The 22,329-nt window shown below is 35.3% G+C and overlaps 1 protein-coding gene across 21 annotated transcripts; it reads right to left on the bottom strand.

Moving 5' to 3' along the window:
• Window positions 1-651: 651 nt before the first annotated feature.
• Window positions 652-22,078, bottom strand: myt1a (myelin transcription factor 1a). 21 transcript variants are annotated; one of them, XM_073939175.1, is made up of 23 exons: window positions 22,013-22,078; window positions 16,497-16,588; window positions 15,988-16,042; window positions 15,860-15,890; window positions 15,694-15,756; window positions 15,371-15,606; window positions 12,197-13,162; window positions 11,947-12,081; window positions 10,960-11,050; window positions 10,637-10,756; window positions 10,336-10,550; window positions 10,026-10,216; window positions 9,686-9,910; window positions 9,426-9,580; window positions 9,227-9,289; window positions 7,651-7,719; window positions 7,232-7,294; window positions 7,049-7,132; window positions 6,712-6,933; window positions 4,508-4,599; window positions 4,312-4,415; window positions 2,120-2,263; window positions 652-2,023 (listed from the first exon to the last, which is right to left on the bottom strand). In XM_073939175.1, exons 1-23 carry the CDS (start codon window positions 22,035-22,037, stop codon window positions 1,880-1,882), a joined length of 3,585 nt encoding a protein of 1,194 aa, XP_073795276.1. In that variant the 5' UTR covers window positions 22,038-22,078; the 3' UTR covers window positions 652-1,879. The 21 variants fall into 21 exon arrangements, with proteins under 21 accessions (XP_073795276.1, XP_073795275.1, XP_068075167.1 ...); XM_073939174.1 differs by having other exon boundaries at window positions 10,026-10,234; XM_068219066.1 differs by having other exon boundaries at window positions 12,197-13,165.
• Between the last annotated feature and the right edge of the window lie 251 nt (window positions 22,079-22,329).

Below are 22,329 nucleotides of genomic sequence, written 5' to 3' on the forward strand. Positions count from 1 at the left end.
ATTTATGTTACTTAAATCTACAATGTAATGAGAGTGTATGAGTGTTTTCCAGTACTAGGTTGCAGCTGAAAGGGCATCCGCTGTGTAAAACATATGCTGGATAAGTTGGCGGTTCATTCCGCTGTGGCGACTCATGATAAATTAAGGGACTAAGCCGAAGAAAAATTAATAAATGAATGAATGAATATTGGTATACAGAGCTTAAAATGAAATGTTTTCAGAATATGTTTTATTGAGCTGCAGTTGTAAAAGATAAATGTAAATGCATAATTGAATGTACTCCTAAATACCTAAAATGGTATTGTTTAGGTTTTTCTTTCAATGAACATTTAGCTCTAATATTATCAATAATTTATCAGTATTTTATGATGTTTGCATACAAATACATACTTTTATGTTTTTGCACTGTATTTGGACTGTATGTTTTTGCATTGAATGCAGACCTAAACGGCTGAGCATAAATCGTGATTTCATCGCTATGTATCCAGCAGATGTCAGCCAAGTAACCTACTAAGAGGTTGGCTTGACACATGTTGGAAAATTATTCAAAACTATTTAAACTAACCAAAATATCATAGTTCGATCCAGGGCAAATACTAGCCCAGTTACAACGAGTCAACATAAAGCAAGCGTTAAATAGGACACACTCCATTGTAGGTGATAGAATTCCCATTTATTTTATCGACAACATGGGCAAAGACTATCCATATGCAGCAACCACTAACACAGAGACATTTACAAAATAAATATGCAACAAGATCTCCATTCAATTTGTTCTTAAATACTAAATAAATAACAATAAATACATCATATCTGTTCAACCCACTTCACTCTGGAGGGTGTCAAAATACTTTTATGGAAAACAGAACTCATTAAATAAAGGAGAATATTAAAAAAACAATATAAAAATTGTCAGGTAGAAAATATTTGCACTTAAAAAAGAGATTATAAATCTCTGTCTTTAAAATAAATAGGAAGGTTTATAAAACAATTTGCTGTCGATATTCTTAAAATATTGCCTCTTTCACAACGCAGAGGGCAACGTCTCTCCTCTTTAAGAACTGCTTAAAAGCTGTGTATAGAGTTTTGCTTTGTGAAATAAATTAAGTCCATAAATAGACACTGATTAATAAATAAACCTTAACATGAATAAATAATAAATTAAACTTACATTTCAAGGACCCAATTTAAATAGCCATAATAATAATAATAACAACAACAGTAATAATAATAATAATAATTACAGGAATGACATGACGATGGAACTACAAACTATTCGTTGAAGTGCAATATCTATGTTCTCAAATACGATAAATATTACTGAATGGAACAGGAGCACATTTACACCAAATATGAGACAACATTATCATACAAGGGCTTCCAATGTAGCAGTGCTGCATACTAATCATATTTTTTTTTTTTTGTCGAGGGAGCTCATTACTTCGGACAGTACACACAAAAACACTCATACGCACATAGACTCACCCCAACAGACACACATGACAATCTCACGACTTATTGTTCACAGCAACCTCCATGCACTGAGGGAAGTAAGAAAGGCAGATCAGTGTCGGTGAGAGTTGCTTTAGAAAACAGTAACAAATGCTTTGCTCCAAAAATATCCCGAAAGAAGAAGAAGAAGAACAAGTAGAGCCAGCTTGGTTTAAGAGGCAAAGGATCTTGTATCGCATCAAAATCGCTAAGCAGCATTATTTTGGAAATGGAATTTGGTCCTTCTCTTTTAATCCACGGGTCTCGTGGCGTTCCTCAGCTCAGAGGGCGACACATACAAAACCTGAATGTCCTTAAACAGTATTTTAGTTTTTTTTTTTTTCACGTAGTTGGTCTGGTTATTCAACCCACAGTGTCTTTCAGCTGCTCACACCTCGATACCTTTGACGGCCTGGTTGATGGACTCCAGCAGAGCTCGGTTTTCTGGGTTTTGATAGCACTCTTTATCAGTAAACATGTGGGTCAGCGTGTCCACGTAGGCGTCAAAGTTCTGCTCGGTGATTGGCTCTTGCTGTGGTAAATGATAGATTGATATTGGTTAGAAACAGGGAAGAAAAAATATCATGCGTAACGCTTATTGAATGGAATAGGCAGCAAATAGACTAACCATCTGTGGTAGACGGATGTTGGCAAGGCTGCGGATGAGAGCCTGGCTCAGGCCTGACAGTTCCATGAACAGAGCCTCATTCTTTTCCTCTATCAGCTTATTCTCCTCCTCCATGCTCTTGAGGTTCTTCTCCATGGATGAGATCTATTGAGATAGAAATGCATGAAAGAATAAGATGTGCTTCACTTTGTAGTATTGCAATATTGTCATACAGTCTTATGCAAAAGTTTGGCCACCCCTGATTGTTTTCATAATTGCAAGTCATAACCTGCTGGCCTTTCAAATCAGTGATTTCATTTGTATATATGTTACATCCTATGGAAAAAGCAACAGCTGAGTTCTGACATAACATTTATTTAATCAACATATGCAATGCAATTTAATTCATAATAAAAACAGACAGTTGGACAAAAATATCTGAAAAAAATAGCATTATCTAGCTTTCTCTAGGAAATCAAATGACATTTCACTCTGATCTTCAATTATAAAGAAAGAGCACATTACTATGCAGCAACAGAAGGATGGCCAAATATTTGCATAAAATTGTAGATCTTAAAGAATAGATTGTGTTTTTCTTATTTAACACTACTGTTCTGAGTTGATTTTTTTAAATACTGAAAATGTTTATTCTTTGGATTCTTAAGGATGCATTCTATTGCGTGCATAAGAGAGCAAATGTATCACAGTTTTCAATGGAAAATCAACATTTTTCAGCATTGACAATAAACACTTTTAGATTCCACGAGTAAAAACTTTTATTTATTTTCGCCAAACATTAACCGAAAACCTTTAAACTTTAATATGGCACTTATTGAACTACTCATTGGAAAAACCCCGATGTGTTGCTCATTGTTATTACAGGACTTTTGAACTTTTATGACTTAAAAAATGAACATATATCTTCCAGATAAAGGGTAAAAAACAGACCTATTGTAATTTCAGCGGTTGTTATGGTTAATAGCGGAATTCATGCATATCAGCCTCCCAAGCTCTCAAAATAATCAAATGTTTGCATATTTCCTATTTATCACCAACCACAACCAACAACATTTATTTAATAGATTTATTTTTCTACTCATCATTGAATGCTTAATGTAATTGTATTGTCATTGTTTCCGTCATTAAAGCCTGGACATTCTTGTACTTTTTTTCAGTGTGATTTTAATATAGTTATCTGCTTTAAATCAAATTTGATCAAAATCAAATTTGTAATTCATCTCTTATCTGGTTGTCTGGTTGATTCATGACATAAAACCAGGGCCTGACAGAATCTGCTGAACAAATATGAATACAGCAATAAATGTATGATTTATTGTTTGTTCATGTTAGTAAATACTTCAACAAACATAATCTAATAGAACCTTCTAGTAAAGAGTGACCATTTAAAGATTACAATGGGGCTGCATGATTTTGGCTAAAATGAGAATCACAATTTTTCTGTGATCAATAAAATCAAAGATCACAATTTTCCCACAGTTCGGTAGATATTAAATAAAGGTTAATATGAGTATGGGATTATTATTTTTATTTCTTAAACATATAATAAAAACACTAATAATATTAGGCCTATGTGTAGGTCTGCTGTTGGTTAAAATGCAAAATTTTGTATAGACTTGGAATGGTGGACTTCGAACAGACTTTAAATATGTCCTGTTTGTTAATTCAAAGTAAAGTGATGACATCAGAATACAACTATTCATAATTCTGAAGTTTAATTATTGTTATTGACAACATTATTAGACCATTTTTCCCACTGGTACAATGATACATTTGTCATTATCAGATTCCCTTCTGCATTATATTCAACATTGTATATGCCAGAGTAGTTGTAGTGACATTGTAAAATAATTATTTTTATTAATACTTTGTGTTCGCTATTAAAGAAATAAACATTAAATGCTTGTAATCAAGATCACAATCTTTTTTTTTAGTAATCGTGCAGCCCTACTACTGTACTATTAATCTACTGAAATTAATATGGAAACTGAATAAATATATATTTACACACATTTACATCAGTGAATAATTAGACTCATTAATGGGCTCAAATGTCTGTACAAACAATACCATTTTTACTGTATTTTTTAATTAAATGCAGATAGGCTAAACGTTGTCTTTTAAAACATTTTCAAAACCCCACCGATCCCAAACCTTTGTATAGCAGAGCATATATGTATTTGATGAAAGCAGACCTGTGTGTGGAGGTTGGCCATGTCTGCTTCCATCTCAGAGTTCGACTCATTCAGTTCATTGATCTCTTTGTTTAGCTGTTTAATATCTTCATCATTGTCTAGCACTGAATGGATAAAAAAACTGCATAAGTTAATCAAAAGTGCAAAATAAACATAATTGGACACAATAAGAGAAGCAGATGATATTTGATCTTACCATCACTTGCCCTGAATTTCTTGCTGATGTAGTCATCTCCTGGGAACCTGGCTCTCTTCTTGTTAGCTGAAGCTCTAGGGCAACCTGACAGGCTGTGGAAACACACCATGATTATGAGATATGAAACAAGACTTACATCAGCCCCCAATAACCCCAGCAAGTCAAAAATAGACATTTCTAATATTTCAAAACATCTCAGTATGACATTTCTAAGGAAAATAGCTTCAGTCAAAATTCTATCAAAAAAATATATAAAGTTTGCTCACGAAAATGATCGCATAGTTTAATTCGCTCACATATATATTAGTCTAAGAGTGATAACTTCTGTACAACGATAAAGGAAATGATAGCTATATTAACACTCAAATTAAAGATAAGCAATATATCTTATCATTTGCAATATGCTAATAAAAATTATCCAGATGATAAGAAATAGCCTTCGTGTGATAATAACAATAAAACCGTAAATCGGTCTGTGCAATGAATATAGGCACAACAGCAGTACTTGTTTTGCGACTCTGAATTTACTTTATAACATCAGTCAAGTGTTTGAAATAACTTCTTTTTTGGACCAGACTTAGTTTTATGTCATAGAATTAGGAAGTAATCATACTATTATTATAATATTGTATATAGAGTTTTAAATGTTGAGTCAATTAGCATAGCGTTATCAATATACTTCATTCTTATAAAAACACCCAGGATGGCTTGAAGAATACAAATAAACAAAATATGGTTTATTATGCTTTCATGTAATCAGTTTCTAGCTTTCTTTATCTTGTGTGTCCAAAATCACCTCCTATATCCTTAAATAGTGAACTTTGAGGGAGCAGCAAAGTGCGCTCTATCAGTCCCACAGTGCACCGCAATTACGAGTATAAACGATGTACACTCAACAGCTAGAACAGGGGTGCCCAAACTTGTACTTGTAAAGGGCCAAAAACCAAATTTGATTGAGGCTGTGGGCCAAAGTTAAATATACCAAACCTTATTACATTAAATTTGCCATGGATAATTTCCTAATTTATTTGCTAATATTTAAAAATAACTAGAAAATGTTGCTTTAAAACAGGTTAATTAAGGATGAAGTATCGTTTTAACCATTTAATAATGAACTTACTATAATTAAAACATAAACAATCCCATTTATAACACAATGTGGCTCAATGCTGAAAACACTAGTTGAGCTGCTCCTGCCTTTGCCTTGATTTGCTTGCTGATGCTTTGCGCATTGTTTTCTGTCGAGTGACAGTATTTACATTTTAAAAGTCTGATTCATTTCCAACATTTAAATTAAACGTTTAATTTTAATTGGCTTTTTTGTAGCTTATCAATTTATAAAAGAAGCAAAAGGTTAGGCTAGATTCAAAATAACAATCTCTTTGAAAGACAGTTGCCCCAAACAACTCCCCATCATTCTCCCTCTTTTTTTCAGATGGGATGAAAAACCAAAGGGCCAAACCAAAGGTTACCATGGGCCAACTTTGGGCACCTCTGAGCTAGAATGACAACAAAATGGCATCCACAGCAGAATCCTTTCAGTCTCAAAATAATTTAATTGTCAAATTAACGTTTGTATTCATGATGGAAATCAAATTGGCATCCTTTCCGGTGCACTCATTGGTTTTATTCACTCCCTTAAGTTGGCTATATTAGTGGACTAATGTAAGGAAATATTAAATGCACGTATATGGGTGATTTCTAATACAGCCAGTGCCTTTATTTCTGTAATGCAGAAGTAGAATTTACGTGCAAGGTGCCCTCTAGCGTTCAGTATGAGTGAAACAAACATTACAGTATATTAGGTGAGTGCTCACAACATTTAAAAAAAATAATAATTATATAAATAGTAGTACTTTCCCTAAAGATACATACATATATTGTCGTTTATTTGGTTTATTTGGGCGTCCATATGTTCCTAGCTCACACAAATGCTCAAAAAAACATTCTGCTTTTAAGCACAAGATGTAAATGTTGTCTGATGCTGCTTTAAATCAAACTATTTATACCAGGATGATTAGTTGTCAATGACTTGAAAAAACTTTGATCTGTTTTTAAATTTTAGACATTTTGAACAATGTTTAGCTCTATAATTAGTGCATCATTATAGTTATCATCCTTGCGTTGAATATGTTCCTCCTTTCTCTGTTTTCAATACAGAACCCTAATATATATCTGCAAATTTCACTAGGCTCCATCTGTACCTGCGATGAGTGAGGAAGCTGCCATTGGCATGTCCTGATCCATCACATCCCGGCGTGGGGCAGGTCGGGCCCTCAGTCTTGAAGGCCTTCCAGGAGAATGGTGTGCCATTTAACATGCCCTCTTTCTGCCGGCGTGCTGCCAGCGGGCACCCATAGGCACTGCGGTGGGTGGCGTATTTCCCACTGATATGCCCCAGACTGTCACAACCTGGCACCGGGCACCTATAGAGAGGTAAGTGATGAGCTGGCAGTCAGTTTTGGCATTCTCTAAAGACGCAGGCTGTGTTTAGTAAATCCGCTGGCTTTGTGCAGCATAGTAGGTTTATTAAAAACGTACTTTATGAGCTCAGAGTCTTCCTTGTCATCCTTTGTCGGGGTGGTTTTGATTCCTCCCTTCTTGGCACGTGGACATCCAGACAGACTGCAAAAGATAACATGTAAATGTTACTGTGTTTCAATATGCACAGTTTGATATTTTTGGAACTTTGGAGGAGTGAATGTAAAATGATGACTAACAAACCTTCTATGGGAAGCATAGTTTCCAGTGATGTGTCCTGATCCATCACAACCTGGGGTAGGGCATCTGGAATTCACAAAAAAAGAGAGAAAGACAGGTTAGCATTGCTACAAACAGTACACCTTCAGAGAAATATAATTTAAATATCACCCATTCGTTTATATTATATCTTTAAATTAATATTTGGGTTTCAGTCTGGATACTTAATATATGTTTAATTTGGTTTGCTGCATCTTCAATACACAGTCCAGCAAAATCTTTGACCAGTGTAAATGTAAAGTGATTTCTGGTTCATTTAGTGCAAGAACAGCCAGCAAAAGAGACAGTAAACAGTGTATTACAGGAACAGCAGTGTTCAGCAAAGTGCAAGTAGTAATCAGTAGAGGTCATTCATTAGAGGAAAAATCAGAGCACAGACATACTTGAGTTCAGCAGTGTGGGCAGCCATGAGGGTCCGAAGACTTTTATCAGCAAGGGGACAACCAGAGAGACTGAAGAGCAGTAGAAAAACACCAGGAGGAAAGAATAGAAGGAAGTAGGTTTAATTGAAGATGGAAGAGTTATATGTATTGTGTAGTATAATGCAAACTCTGTATTTTAGCAATATACAGTTTTAAGTCAAAATGATTAAACCCCCTGAATTATTAGCCCCCCTGTTTATTTTCCCCCCAATTTCTGTTTAACGGAGAGAATTTTTTTAAACACATTTATAAACATAATCGTTTTAATAACTCATTTCTAATAACTGATTTCTTTTATCTTTGCCATGATGACAGTAAAAAATATTTGACTAGATATTTTTCAAGACACTTCTATACTGCTTAAAGTGACATTTAAAGGCTTAACTAGGTTTATTAGGTTAACTATGCAGGCTAGGGTAATTAGGCAAGTTGTTGTATGTTTGTTCTGTAGACTATCAAAAAAAAAAAGGGTGTCCGCGGGGTCTTAAAAAGTATTAAAAGTTGATAAATCAATTTATGGAAATTTAAGGCCCTTAAAAAGCCTTAAAAGGTTTTATAGATTATACAGTAAATAGATTATACAGTATTTACAGTTGTATACTGAAGTTTGAAATTTTAGGATACTGTGTAGTTTATGAAATCGATATAATCCTGCTATATTTGGTGTCACACAGCTTTGTTTACTGCAGTAACCAAGGCAGCACCATTATTTCTGCTGTTCTATAGACGACATCTTCTGGATTAACATTTTTATAAACTATATGAATAATGTTTTTTTTAGGAATAATTTCTTACAATCAGTATTTAGTAAATATATATAAAATGTCGCCAATGTTAATTGTTTTGACCTAAAGTGGCGATGAGGTCTTCAAATGTATGGAAAGAGTCTTAAAAAGGTCTTTAAAATATTGAATTTTATTCTCTGGTTCCTGTATATACCCGGATTAAAGCTTAAAGTGACATTTAAAGGCTTAACTAGGTTAATTAGGTTAACTAGGCAGGTTAGGGTTATTGGGCAAGTTATTGTATGACGATGGTTTGTTCTGTAGACTATCAAAATAAAATATAGCTTATAATTTTGACCTTAAAATGGTTTTAAAAAAAATTAAAACTGCTTTTATTCTAGCAGAATTAAAACAAATAAGACTTTATCAAGAAGAAAAAAATATCAGACATACTGTGAAAATTTCCTTGTCCTGTTAAACATCATTTGGGAAATATTTAAAAAAAGAAAAAAAGATTTAAAGGGGGCTAATATTTCTGACTTCAGCCGTATTTGCTGCTAAAATACAAAGAATTAGTTTATGAGAGTAAGTCTGTTATCTTGTACAGCTAAAATGGAAAAACTAGTACTTATATTAAATTAATCAAATTATTAATTTAATTAATGCTAAGTGCAGTAAAAAAAAAAAGCGTTTGTTTGTTGTAATATTGTGTTTATGCTGTTAGGAGGGTTGAGCAAAGAAGAAAACAGATGAAGAAAAATGAAAAAATGTGAGACTAGACTAGAAACACTGTGTCACCGTTTATGGCATACCTTCGGTGAGATGCATAGTTCCCAGTTATATGCCCACTGCCATCACAACCTGGGGTGGGACATCTGAAAAGACATGAAGAGAGCAGTTAATCTCTGTGGAATCATTCTGGTTAGGAGGTTTACTAACGTAAGGCACTACAGACATTGGCTTTGCACATGTGTTTTGTGTTTAAATAAGGATGCTTTTGCAGACACTCACAGCAAGATCTCTTTTTTGAGGTCCTTGGGCTGAAATTTGACCTTATAGCTGGAGGTTGTGACCTCACCGGGGTACGTCCTGTCCTCTGCTCCCTCCTGAGTGCCATCATCATCTTCTCCATCAGAGGAGGCGTATGAGTGTGTGGTGTACTCCACCTGAGGACAATAGCATAACGTGTTTTTTTTTTTTTTTTTATATCCAAAGTGTTTTCAGACTCTCAAGTATGTGTAAAAATATCTTCATCAAGCCAATAGACGTACCTCCTCTGGCTCCTCCTCTTTCTGTCGGTTTGACTTGGTGTAGTCCAGAGGCCCCTCCCACTCCTCTTGCTTGTAGGTGTGGCTGGAGTGAGGCGAGGTGACGCCATGGTGTTGAGAAGACGATGACGAGGAGGAGGATGGATCTGGTGACCTGACTCCTTCCCTTTTGGGTTTTTTCATGCTGAGGTCCAGTGTACCGTTTTCATCCACCTCAATGTCCATGTCCTAGATTGCAAAATAAATCAATTATTTTTATGTGGTGTGGGTAATATTGATGCTATGACACTTTAAATATCCTCTAGACTGAATGACAGGTGCAGATACAGTAAGACGAACGCACTTTGCCGGCCTGATCTGGTGGTCTGGTGCTGAGGTTTTCGGGTCTCTCCCAGCAGCGGGTGGACAGGTTGAGGATGGCAGTGGCAGCCATGTGTGCGGCTTCGGCATCATGGGTGTAGTCGTACCCACTTGAGGTGGAAGAGGAGCTGCTTTTGGTGTAGCCTCCAGACAGGCTGTGGCTTGGGGATGGGGCTTTAGGAATTAATATTGCTGTTAATTATGATAATATGGGTTTCAGTGTGCTATTAATAAACTCTTGCTTGTGTATCTTATTTATTCATTTAAACAGAAAGAAATGAGAGGTTTATTACATTTGAAGGCTTTAGGTGAGGTTTCGCTGGTGGGCATCTTAGGTGCAAGCATGCGCTTGCCAAACACCTGTACATCAAAGCTTGCATAGTCAAAGGACACCTTGGAATACTTCTCCAGCTCCTTGGCCAGGTTGGCACGAGGAGTAGCCGGCATGGCATTTGTCCTGTAGCTACCATACTGAGGGATCTCCAGCTGCTTTACAAAACACATTGGCCTGTACAAAAAAAAAAGTGTTTACTCATCAAGCTTTTTTGTCTGTGTAACAGACAGGGATCTAGCTAGGATATTGAAAACACTCACCTGAGAACTCTGTCAGAGTTTGAGCCTACAGAGGCAGGATCAATGACAGAGGTCTGCGGCTGAGACTGCTTGTCATGGCTTTTGTGTTTCCCTGCAGCAGCAATAGGACATCCAGAGAGGCTAAAAGTGTCAAATGTAAGAAAATCACATGGTTTTAGGGAGAAGTGTCAGTATGTTATTTTTCTTTTAAATTTTACCAGAGAAGTAAAGCAATCTTTTGATTTTTAAAATTATACTTTCAATTGTAACCCTTAAATGACCTCTAATGTTGGTGAAACTGAAAACAGAATAGGAAGCTTGTTAAAATCATTAAGGAGCAGTACCTGCGATGTGTATTGCGGTTGCTGTTCACGTGTCCCTGCCCAGTGCATCCAGGTGTGGGACACTTCAGTACGTTCTCATGCATTGCCAAGACTAGTAGAAAAATAGATATTAACCAACAAAATTCTTTTCAACATTGATAATAAAAATAAATGTTTCTTGAGCACCAAATTAGCATACAATGATTTAAGGATTGTGTGACACTGAAGCAAAGGAAAGTTATTTTAAATTGTAGCAATATTTCATATTATTCAAAATAAATATATATGTAACATTTTTTAAAAAGTATTTGCACCCTTGGTGTAAGCCACTTCTTTTAAAAATTTTACTCATTTATGTATTGAAATTTATGTCTCTACAACTACTAATATAAATCTATTATTTATGTATATAAACTGTAATATAACATACAGCTGAAGTCAGAATTATTTAGATTTTTTTTTCTTTTTTAAATATTTTCCAAACGATGTTTAACAGACCAAGGAAATTTTCACAGTGTGTCTGATAATATTTTATTTTCTGGAGCAAGTCTCATTTGTTTTATTTCGTCTTGAATAAAAGCAGTTTTAATTTTTTTAAATTGCCATTTTGAGGTCAAAATTATTAGCCTCTTTAAGCCTTATTTTTATAGTCTACAGAATAAACCATTATTTGCCTTATTACTCTAACTTGCCTAGTTAACCTAATTAACCTAGTTAAGCATTTAAATTCACTTGTCTTAAAAAATATCTAGTAAAATATTATTTACTGTCATCATGACAAAGATCAAATAAATCAGTTATTAGAAATGAGTTACTAAAACAATTATGTTTAGAAATGTGTTGAAAAAATCTGCTCTATGGTAACCAGAATTTGGAGAAAAATATAAACAGAGGGTCTAATAATTCAACTGTATATTACATTTTATATACAGTTTCTACATAATTGTATTTCATTTTAACGCATCTTAAAGGTATAAGATCATAGTGCTGTTACAGAAGCATGCTTACTCTCTGGAGGGATTCTGTCCTTGTGTGGGCACCCAGAAAGGCTGCGGTGGTGTGGATATAGTCCAGTCACATGACCTGTGCCATCACATCCTGGAGTAGGGCACTTTACTTCCTTCTTCTCTAATCTAGAACCGTCTGTGTCCAAGGGTGAGGAAACAAAGCAAATTTAACTCAACACACTAATGCACTATATTTTACTAGGTTTGGTCTCAATTAAAGGTAAAATGCTAAAATGAGCATTTCCTGTCACCTTTGCCATAGTATGCTCTCCGAGCGGCGATGTCCATGACCTTACTCGTCCTGTCGTCTAAGCTGTGGTAGGGCTGCTGCTCAGGAGAGTAGCTCTCTTCAGAACTGTGGCCGGTTTGTTCAGCTTTAAGTGCAATGGCCTGTTCCAGGAGTCCCAGGTTCCCTCGTGTCATGTCGTATGTCTCCGAGTCATCAGTGACCTCTGACCTCTGTGACATGCTGTCTAAATCATCATCATCTGCTTCATCAATCTCCTCCTCCTCCTCCTCTCCGTCATCCTCCTCTTCCTCTTCTTCCTCTTCCTCTCCATCTGAACCGAGCTCGATGACTACAGTGGGCGAGTCTTTATCTGAAGCATCGTCTCTCTCATCTTCATCCTCCTCCTCCTCCTCATCTTCGCCAAGATGATGGTCTAGATTTATGTTGCCATGTGTCATCACATCTAATTCCTGAGCTGAAACAGTGGGTACGGGGGCCATTAGGGAGGAAGGCTCTACTTGGGATTGTTCTTCCTCCTCCTCCTCATCTCCTTCCTCATCCTCATCTTCACTGTCCCTCTCCAGCTCCCCAGTCTCTTTGGTCTGCATTTTGCCAAAGTCACCGCTGAAGTACTGGTGGTCCGAGTTGTTCTTCTGGCTCAAACATTGTGTTTCCTCCTCCCCCTCTTCATCTTCCTCATCGTCCTCCTCTTCTTCCTCAACTGTTGTCACAGGCTCGTCGGTCTCTTTCAGCTGCTGGGTCACTCGCTCCTCTTCTGTAATCTCTTCTGCTTCCTCCTCAACCTCTTCCTCTCTTGCCTGAATCTCTTCAGCAACCTGTAGCTCCTCCTCTGCCTCGGTATCCATGGTGATTTGCTGGATGGGCGTGCTCTCAATATTGGCCTCCTCCTTTTCAATTTCAATCTCTGGCACTGGACTTGTTTGTCTGATTGGTGTCTCTTTCTCTTCTAAGTTCACTTGTGAACTTTCTTCTAAGAAAAAAACAAAAGAAGACAATCGTAAACAAAAGCAATTTCCATGTTGCTTGTTGAAAAATGTTTAACTAGTGAGTTTACATACATAAACAACACTATAGTAAAGGTTTTTATGTGCATATTATATAAACCTAAAAATATTTATAATATCTGTACTTAAAGGTATAGTTCACCCAAAACTGGAAATTCTGTTATCCAAGGGCGTAGGTTTGCACTGGACATTGGTAGGGACCGGTGAGTCATACACACCCATTAAAAGTCAGAATTATTAGCCCCCCTTTGAATTTTTTTCTTTTTTTTAATTTGTTTTATTTTGGCTGGAATAAAATCAGTTTTAAATTTTTTTTTAAAAACCATTTTAAAGGTCAAAATTATTATCTCCTTTAAGCTATATATTTTTTTCAATAGTCTACAGAACAAACCATCGTTATAAAATAACTTGCCTAAATATTTATATATGTATGTTGTTGTTAATTATTTAACTGCTATTAAAATACATTATTAAATAATCCTTTATTTATACAATTTATTAATTAAAATTAAGGTTAAATTAAGGCCAATAGCCAAGGGGGTTCAGGTTGTTTGAAAGACCAAAAGTTGGATTATGATTATTATTATGTTTGAATTTATCTTTTTATTCAAATGGCCAAATTCTGACTGAGGGAAGTTGAATGTGCTGGCCAGTTTGTTATGACAATAGGCTTTAGTTTTAATTTAAAATAAGTTAAAACAGATTTCGGAATCACACTCTTTGATATACTAAAAAAGTAATGACAGATTATAATATATTTGTATTTTAAAAATAAGTATCTTTTTAAAAAAATTATTCAAAATGTTTATTATTTATAAAGCGTTAATATAAAACTTATAGTTTAAATGTACTTTTGTAAATAAACACTTAAAATAGTAATACAGAATAGAAAGCAATTTGAAAAATGGTAGGAATTATTTTTTAGTATATCAAAGAGTGTGATTATGATTACCATTTGACAAGCTAATCCAGCTAAAAAAATAGTTTTTAAAATGTCACTAAAATCCAATATTCATACCTCATAATTAAATAGCAAATGAGGTGAATAACTACAAAAAAAGGTTACATTTTTCAAAACATAAAATATATCCCTTTCAATAAGCTGGCTACAGGCCTGATTTTGTAATGCTAAAATAATGTTTATTAACTGATAAAGAGAGAGTTTAATAAAGACCTCCGTTTATTTTAGCCATAAACATGTCTCATATATCAGTATATAATAATACAATATGGAGCACAAGCTGTATTTTTTTTCTGACAAATTGTTTCAACCAAAATTGGACATGCTATTCTGAGAGATTAGGAGAACTGGCATGGGTCATATAGTTTTACACGAAGCTGTTTATTCTACAGTTAGTTTTCAGGGCATATTATTCACAGACTAGATCAGTCTGCTATAACGTTAGACTGTGCATTAAAGTAGGGAAAAACAAGAGCATTAACGACATTATCGTGATTGACTCATTCAGTAGCGATCTTGAGTTTATGTGACAAACTTTTAATTGAAAAAAAGCTCCTTATGTCCACCTTTTCTTTTTTTTCTCAAAAAGAGAACTTGTGTGTAGCAGTAGCATCCTCCAACATCTTATTCTTGCACTGGAAATTCCCCGGAGCAGTTTTGGCACTGCTACATCTGAACTCAACTACAGTCTCTCACATGACAGCAGGGAAAGGATCAGCCAGTCACAATGTTCATGTGTGCTTGGGGACGGTGCGACTTGAGGAGCGAGCGTGATTTAACACTCTGCATGTCTAGGTTATTATTGAAAGCACGATTTTTATTTTTATTTTTTAAATTTTAAGTGAATTAAATTATCGGTGGGGACATTTCAACAGTTGGTGGATATTGGTGGGGAAACGTGTCAGTGAATACTGGTCTCTAACATTCTTCTAAATATCTTTTTTCAGTTCAACAGAAAAACAAAACTTAAAAAGGTTTGGAACCAATTGAGGGTGATTAAATTTTTCATTTTTGGGTGAACTGTCCCTTTAATAGTTTAGAATTTCAATGGATAATATAATCATAAACAAAAAGAACTCTATTAATGCTTGACAAATTTGAGGGAAACTGTTAGTCTATAAAGACTATAACAGAGTATTGTATATGCACCTAATGTAGCGTAACTTTTAAAACAATTACACGTTATGTAGCTAATATGTGATTAACCCACCTGTCATTGCTTCTGATGCAGGTGACTTTTCCTTCACCTCCATCACCTTATCAGCAGTGTCTTCTTCAGACTCCACTCCCTCATCTTTTGTTTCGGTTTCACTGTTTGTGTCACTATCTGCATTGAACCCATCATCCATGGCCAGCTTTAGGAGATTAGGCTTTTTTTTAGGGGCTGGCAGATTCTCTTCAGCTTCCTGGAGTTTTCTTTTCTTGGCCAACGGGCAGCCCAGTGCACTGGAAAGAATGACAAGCTTTAGTAAAAATATTTTAGATTTTGTTTTTACATTGACAGATATGAGTGACATAATTGTGACAACTAACCTTCTATGTCGTGCATACTTTCCACTGACATGGCCTAAACCATCGCATCCCGGAGTAGGGCAGCTGCAAAACAAAGGATTCAATTAGCTGTATTCATTATATTACAAATCTAGGCTTTTCTAAACGTAATGCATAAAAACTACAGAAGAATGAAAGCTTATCTCACCTGTATTCTTGTCCGACAAGCTCAAGAGGAACTGAGATTAGGAGAGAAATAAAAGTGCTGTCAGTGTCTTTAAATTCATTCAAATTGGCCATAAAAATATATTCACATGTTTTTTAAGAGGCTCTAACCTCTGATTCCTTTTGAGCGTGTCCTTGTCCGCTTATCATCTGCGTCTTGGCTCATCTTGAAAACAAATGCGCAGATGTATTTACTTGTAAAGAATTTATTTATTATGTCTTAACTTGCACTCTTACAGTTTCTCTAATCTAATGATGTAAAAATTATAATTTAACTGTTCTCTGCCTTCTTAACTGATCTATCCCTTTCAAACCCTTTCCTAAGATGGGAGCAGGTCTAATTTCACAGACACCAGAGTACCCCCAATCCTCTTAAATGCTTTTAAAGAGTTCAATCAATAATACACATCCACTAACTCCTTTCAAATGCACATCACTCCGAATCCATAGTGGTCGAAAAGTGAAATATAAGAAAGAAACAGGGCCCTCCCAGAGAAAGATGTCAGAGATTCAGAAAGAGAAATGTACATTTAGTCTGTTTGGTTTTGTGGTAAGAGTATAAGATAATCAATGGGAATGAAACTTCTCTGAGACACACACAGACACACATAATGTCTCACTTTTTGTCTCCTACTCCTCTTGCTCTCACAGCTGCTGACTCTGTCCCCTCGTGTCCACCTCTGGCTCAGCAGCTGCCCTCTGAACTCATTTTCTGTTGGATAGAAAGAATACAATAGCAATTTAGGTCCAAAATATAAATGTACATACTTAAAAAAAAAAAAAAAAAAAAAAAATATATATATATATATATATATATATATATATATATATACATACATTACAATGATAAAAACAACATTAAATCAATGTTTGCATGGGAAATTACAATTCTAGTTATTATATACATTTTATTTTAAAAGCATTTGACGCTAACTGTAACTCTAACTATTAGTTACTAGTTAATTAAAGTTATAATTAGGCCCATCATTATTTTTAATTAAAACCAGAAATTAGCAGATTTCTGGCCCATCATTGAGTCCATGTATTTACTTGTGTAAATGTGTGTAAATTTATACTTACATTCATTTTCACTTATATTATTGTGAAATATATATAAATGTTCATATAATTTATTTACAATACAGTTTGTAAAGTAATATTTTCTGTCTTTTAGTAGATATATTATATGAAAGACTTGTTTTGTTTAACAAATAGGTGGATCTAATTGCATTTGCATTGTAAACTTTAAATAAATGCTAAAAAAAAAAACATTTTTTATTTCATATATTAAGTATACAGTTATGATACTTTTACAATCCTCTGCAGAAATAGCAAAAAATGTCTGCAGATTCTGTCTGGCCCTAGTTATAAGTAACTAATACAGTTATAGTAACTGATAACCTTAACTTTTCTGAATTTGATTGTAAGGCAATAATGTGCATCTTTTGTAGAGCTGCTTTCAAACAAAACATATTAAGAAATTACTACACAAATAAATTTGAATTGAATACTAGTTTTAAATTGCCAATATAACTACAACACATCTTGATGCTGGGGAAACAACGGAGTACTGCGCACCACTACAAAGTAAGCAAATCATTGGCAGTAATGCCGATTCACACGCTACATAATTTTTCATGGGATGACTATCAAAGATGAACACCCCTAATCCATAAGCAAACATTAAATAGGCCCCAGAGGACACATGCACTTCGGTCACTGAATGGGCTTTCAGCAGTATATCATGGGCTGTCAGAGTCTGCGTGCCATCATGGCTCTGGTGTTGATTATTCATTTTAGTGGACGAGAGATCCGACCGTGACCCAGCTGTTTTGATCAGGGCGTCATTACATGTGGTCTGATTACGTTTTCAGCAGCACCTGGTGCTCAGCCTCTTCTCACACGTAACAGGGGAGGGAATTCCCTGGAGAACCGCAACAATTGGGGCACTTGCCACATATGATGCAATATGCAATAAAAACCTCTTAGAACTCAGTGTCCCATGACTGTTCACAGGGAAACAAGTTCAATTGATTTTAAATATAAGAGAATTACTTTATATCGAGAATAGTAAGAGAATATAGGATATATGCAGAGAGAGAATATAGAATATTAGATAATTATCTATATAAACAAAAATGTGTAGAAATCTTTTTGAATATGTAAAAATCTGAATGAATTAATCATGTTTTAACACATTAGGAGAAAGTAGTTTTCAAATATTATATAAAAAGTTTCTTGCCGAAAGAAAACAGTTATTAAAAGCTAAAAATATGTGACTTTTCTCAACCCGCTGACATGTTATTCCTATATTAAAGAATAAACCAATGTCAGATTTTTCACCTGAGTACTGTCAAGGATCAATAACTTTATTTTTCTCCCTCATACATTAGGCCCAGTCTCTCAAAACACAGAGAACATTTTTTAACTCCCATAAATAAGCATGCTAGCCACAAATTGCGTGTAGTTTTAATACAGACTAATAATAGTTTTTCTTTTGTCTTATGACGCTCGTGCCATCAAAAAGCACCATGATGATGCTGCGCATAACCTCTTCTCGCACACCACGCCTTTCAATTACTATCAGCCAAACCCTCCTCCTTCAAAACACTGTCACTTTCACCGAGGAGAAACAAAATACAGCGGAACATGCTTATAAACTTCACTGTATTATCGTCAAAACAAACACCGTTTAAAGCCCAGCACACCGAGGTCCAAAAACAAGTGCAAGCGATGAATAAACTGCAATTTAAATATAAAACTGAAAGAAAAGGCTTTAATCTAATAGCTGAATAGTGCATTATGTAGGCCTAGCCTCAAGTAAACAGATGGTTCGCTAGCATTGTTTTGTTACACGTAAATAACGCACGCACACAAGACGAAACATATGCTGCTTGTGCGTTGCTTAAGGGTTTCTAATTACAATTTATGCACTCTTACATGCAATATAGTACTGTACAAACGTATGCCAGGATTAGTATGAATGCAAAAACGTAGGCTACAGTTGAATATTCCCCTTGGTTTTTAAACCTAGAAGTTTCCGACATGTCTATAAATAGTGTTTTAAAACAAGCAAGACATTGAAATTGAAAGGCTATGCGAGCATTGATATTTTGTTACAGATCCGATAGAGGCCCTATTAAGTTCTTGGGTTTCTTGGAAATAAACCCGGAACGTAAATGTTGATGTAGCCATTCACAAACACGCTTTAAAATCATACTTCTACACAACATAACAATACGGTAGCAAAATATGCTAGAAAATGTAAACACGATGCAATGGCACTTCTTCTTTAAGAGATTACACAAGTCCGGCGTCCATTTGGCTTCAATAGTAACGGAAATCCAAACCTTTCCAAACACCAATTCTTCATCTACGCCAAGATCTGAACGAATAAACCAAAAATACCATAAGCAAACGACGTTTCCTCAAGGAGATGCGAGCGGCCTCTTGCTCTTTGTAGGCTGTGTGTGTTAACTTCAGTGTTGTACACCTCCCCTTCAGAATGAGTCTCGTGCCGCTACCGTTAAAACCCGTGAAATATTCGCTCGGGACCGGTCCGAAACAGCTTCATCTTGCTAGCGAGACGCATATATCCATCAATCGACAGGTAACGTGAACATAAACGCTGCCAAAATCCTTTCTCCACACGCTTTGTCGAACGATACTGACTTACCTTTCGTTCACAGGCCCATTGTCCACCCCTCCTCTACCCTGCGCCGTGACATCATCATCATAGTAAATCATGTACACCACAAGATGGAGAGTGGGCTGCTGTTGACCCCCACCCACTCCATATAAAACACTCACACGCAGGAGGAAAGTCGTTTGACGTTTAATGTACAATCCGGAGTCATTTATTTAGTTGTATTTGAAATAAAACGGCACATTTAAATGCAGCAAAGTTCAGCACCCAGAACAGCGCTGTTTCAGTACCATGGACAAGAGCTCTGTTCGTGGCAGGTGCTTAGCTCTGTTGTCAATAAATATTCGGCAGTATAACGATGAATACGCTGGGGTTACTATAAAATAAGTTACGTAACACATGTATAAAATAATTTAAATGTCAAAACAAGCTTTTGGTTTTATGTGTATGCGCCTATTGTCCGATTGTCATATCCAGTAGCATATTAACACCTTTCACTTGACAGAATTATTTCTTTAACTGCCTGCTCTACCAAATTTTTGACCATATTTTGACTGTAATGAATATTTAGTCATTTAAATAATGACAATTTTAAGTAATGGTTTACATTACACAGCATTGTTGGTTTACAAATATAATCCTGTTGCACTACTTATTTTGGTTTTGATGTAAAAAAAAACAACAACAACTAGAATACATGTTAAATGAGAATATAAAATATTTTATAACATAATTCAAAAAAATAAAGATCATTTAGAGTTTTTTGACATATTTTGTCAGATTTGTCAGAATTTAAACACTCAAAAAATATTTTTTGCTTGTTCAAACTACTTTATTAAAATGAGCTGAAACATCACAACGTTTGAGATATCATTGGGACAACTTAATATTTTTATGTACAATCCACATAAATTTGTTAAAAGTGTTAACTTAATCGATTTGTGTTGGATCAACGTGAATGGAACCCTGCATTTTTTACAGTGTATTAATTCTAGTACTCTACCAAATGGAAGCTATGTCCGTTTATGGTAAGAGGTTGATGTTTTAGAAATTATGGGATGTGTTGGAAATAAAAAAGCATTGAGTTTGTTAACTAGCGACATTAATCCACAAAAATATTGCTGGGGCAGTTAAAGAGTTATTTATAAAGGCACGTCTTTAATATGGAACTATTTTTTCTCGCGTAATGACACGTGCCTTGCTTTAAAAGCGTTGAACTACTTTTCTTTTATGTGTTTTTTTTCCAGAAGGCTCAGAACATGACCTAGTTTTGTGGAATATGATTGAATTAACTTAATCTGAGTAAACGGTTGAATTATGATTTGTACAGCGGCTGCCACAGGCTACTGTAAAATGTCAAAATAAAGCAAATATTCAAGTTTAATTGCTGACTTATTATGAAGTTAAAAAAAACGTCACTTTGGATAAAAGCGTCTCCTAAATGAATACATGCAAATGCTGCATCTATTGCAAAACACTTTATTCATCAGTATACCATAGCATAAATGCACACTGCAGAAAATGAAACTCTGAAAACACATATAAAGTAATATAATTTAGTATTTTACAGTGTAGCAATCCGTGGATTATTTAATATTTTAACTGTTAAATAATATCATTCTATATAAAAACTATTAACGTTATGGCAGTTTATCATATCTTACGTGATGTAAGAGAAAGATAAGTAACTTAAAAAAAAAGTTTTTTCCCTGTAATAGAAGAACAAAGGAATTTTTAACAAAACTTCAACAAAAAGTTTCCTATCATGTATGATCAAGCCTTTGAGAGTTTTGCATATTTAATGAGAGCTAAGTTCTGCGGTTACCAGCTGGAACTTTGCTCACCCCTCATCCTAAAGTTTCATGCAGATGGACAGCCCAGCATACAATTAAAGCCACAGTCTGTTCCCACTGGCCAGACACCGTGTATAAATATTACATAGGATGCCAGCTGAGCGAATGAGAAGCAAAACACCCCGGAATCCCCCCCACATAGCCAGATGGACTGATCCCTCCCAAATACAAAAGTTTTAATATGCCAGAAGTCCGAGCCTCTGAGTTTAAAGCACAACTCCCTCTGGGAAACAAAAGTTGCCTTTGTCTCAAAACTGTGTGGACAGAGATTTCTTTTCGCAAGTTTTTAATCATAACAAAAACTGAAAACTGGCTCAAGATTTTGTGTTCTACAGTATCAGAGCACGTTAAAATGAGTACAAAGCAGTTTAAGTCTTTTCTATTATATTAATGCTCAAAATGAAAGTAAACAAAGAAAGAACTGTTGTTCCTGCCGAGTATGGGTTAATTTTAAACCCTCGAGGGAAGAGAAACGGATAAATATACCACAAAACATATAATTTAGTGTTTCAATCACAACAATAAACGTACTGTGAATAGTTATTGTTAACAGAAAGTTAAGCCACAAACACCGGCTATCAGAAAACACAGCGCACCAAACAGCAAAAGCTTGTTTAAATATAAATCCAGCACTCACCGAGGAAAGTTTTACACAACTTCATCTTTGCGGTGATTCCTTCGCCTTTGACACCGCAAAACTACTAAACTTAATCACAGAGAAAGTTACTTTAAGGAAAACTTGCCGACAGGGGTGGGCGGACTTATTTCGTGTAAGTTTGCGTCCACCAATCAGCGGCGGCAGGGGCTTTTGTTCTTCTCAGCGAGCCAATCAGGGCGCGCCTCGCTGTCTGTGTTCCCACACAATGACCTCTAAAATGAAAACAAAAGCTTGTCTTGTACGGCTGGAGTCATGTGTCACGACTTTAAAAATGAAATCTCTGCGTAAAACTTTTC

Source organism: Danio rerio, chromosome 23, assembly GCF_049306965.1.
Source record: "Danio rerio strain Tuebingen ecotype United States chromosome 23, GRCz12tu, whole genome shotgun sequence".
NCBI classification, from domain to species: domain Eukaryota; kingdom Metazoa; phylum Chordata; class Actinopteri; order Cypriniformes; family Danionidae; genus Danio; species Danio rerio.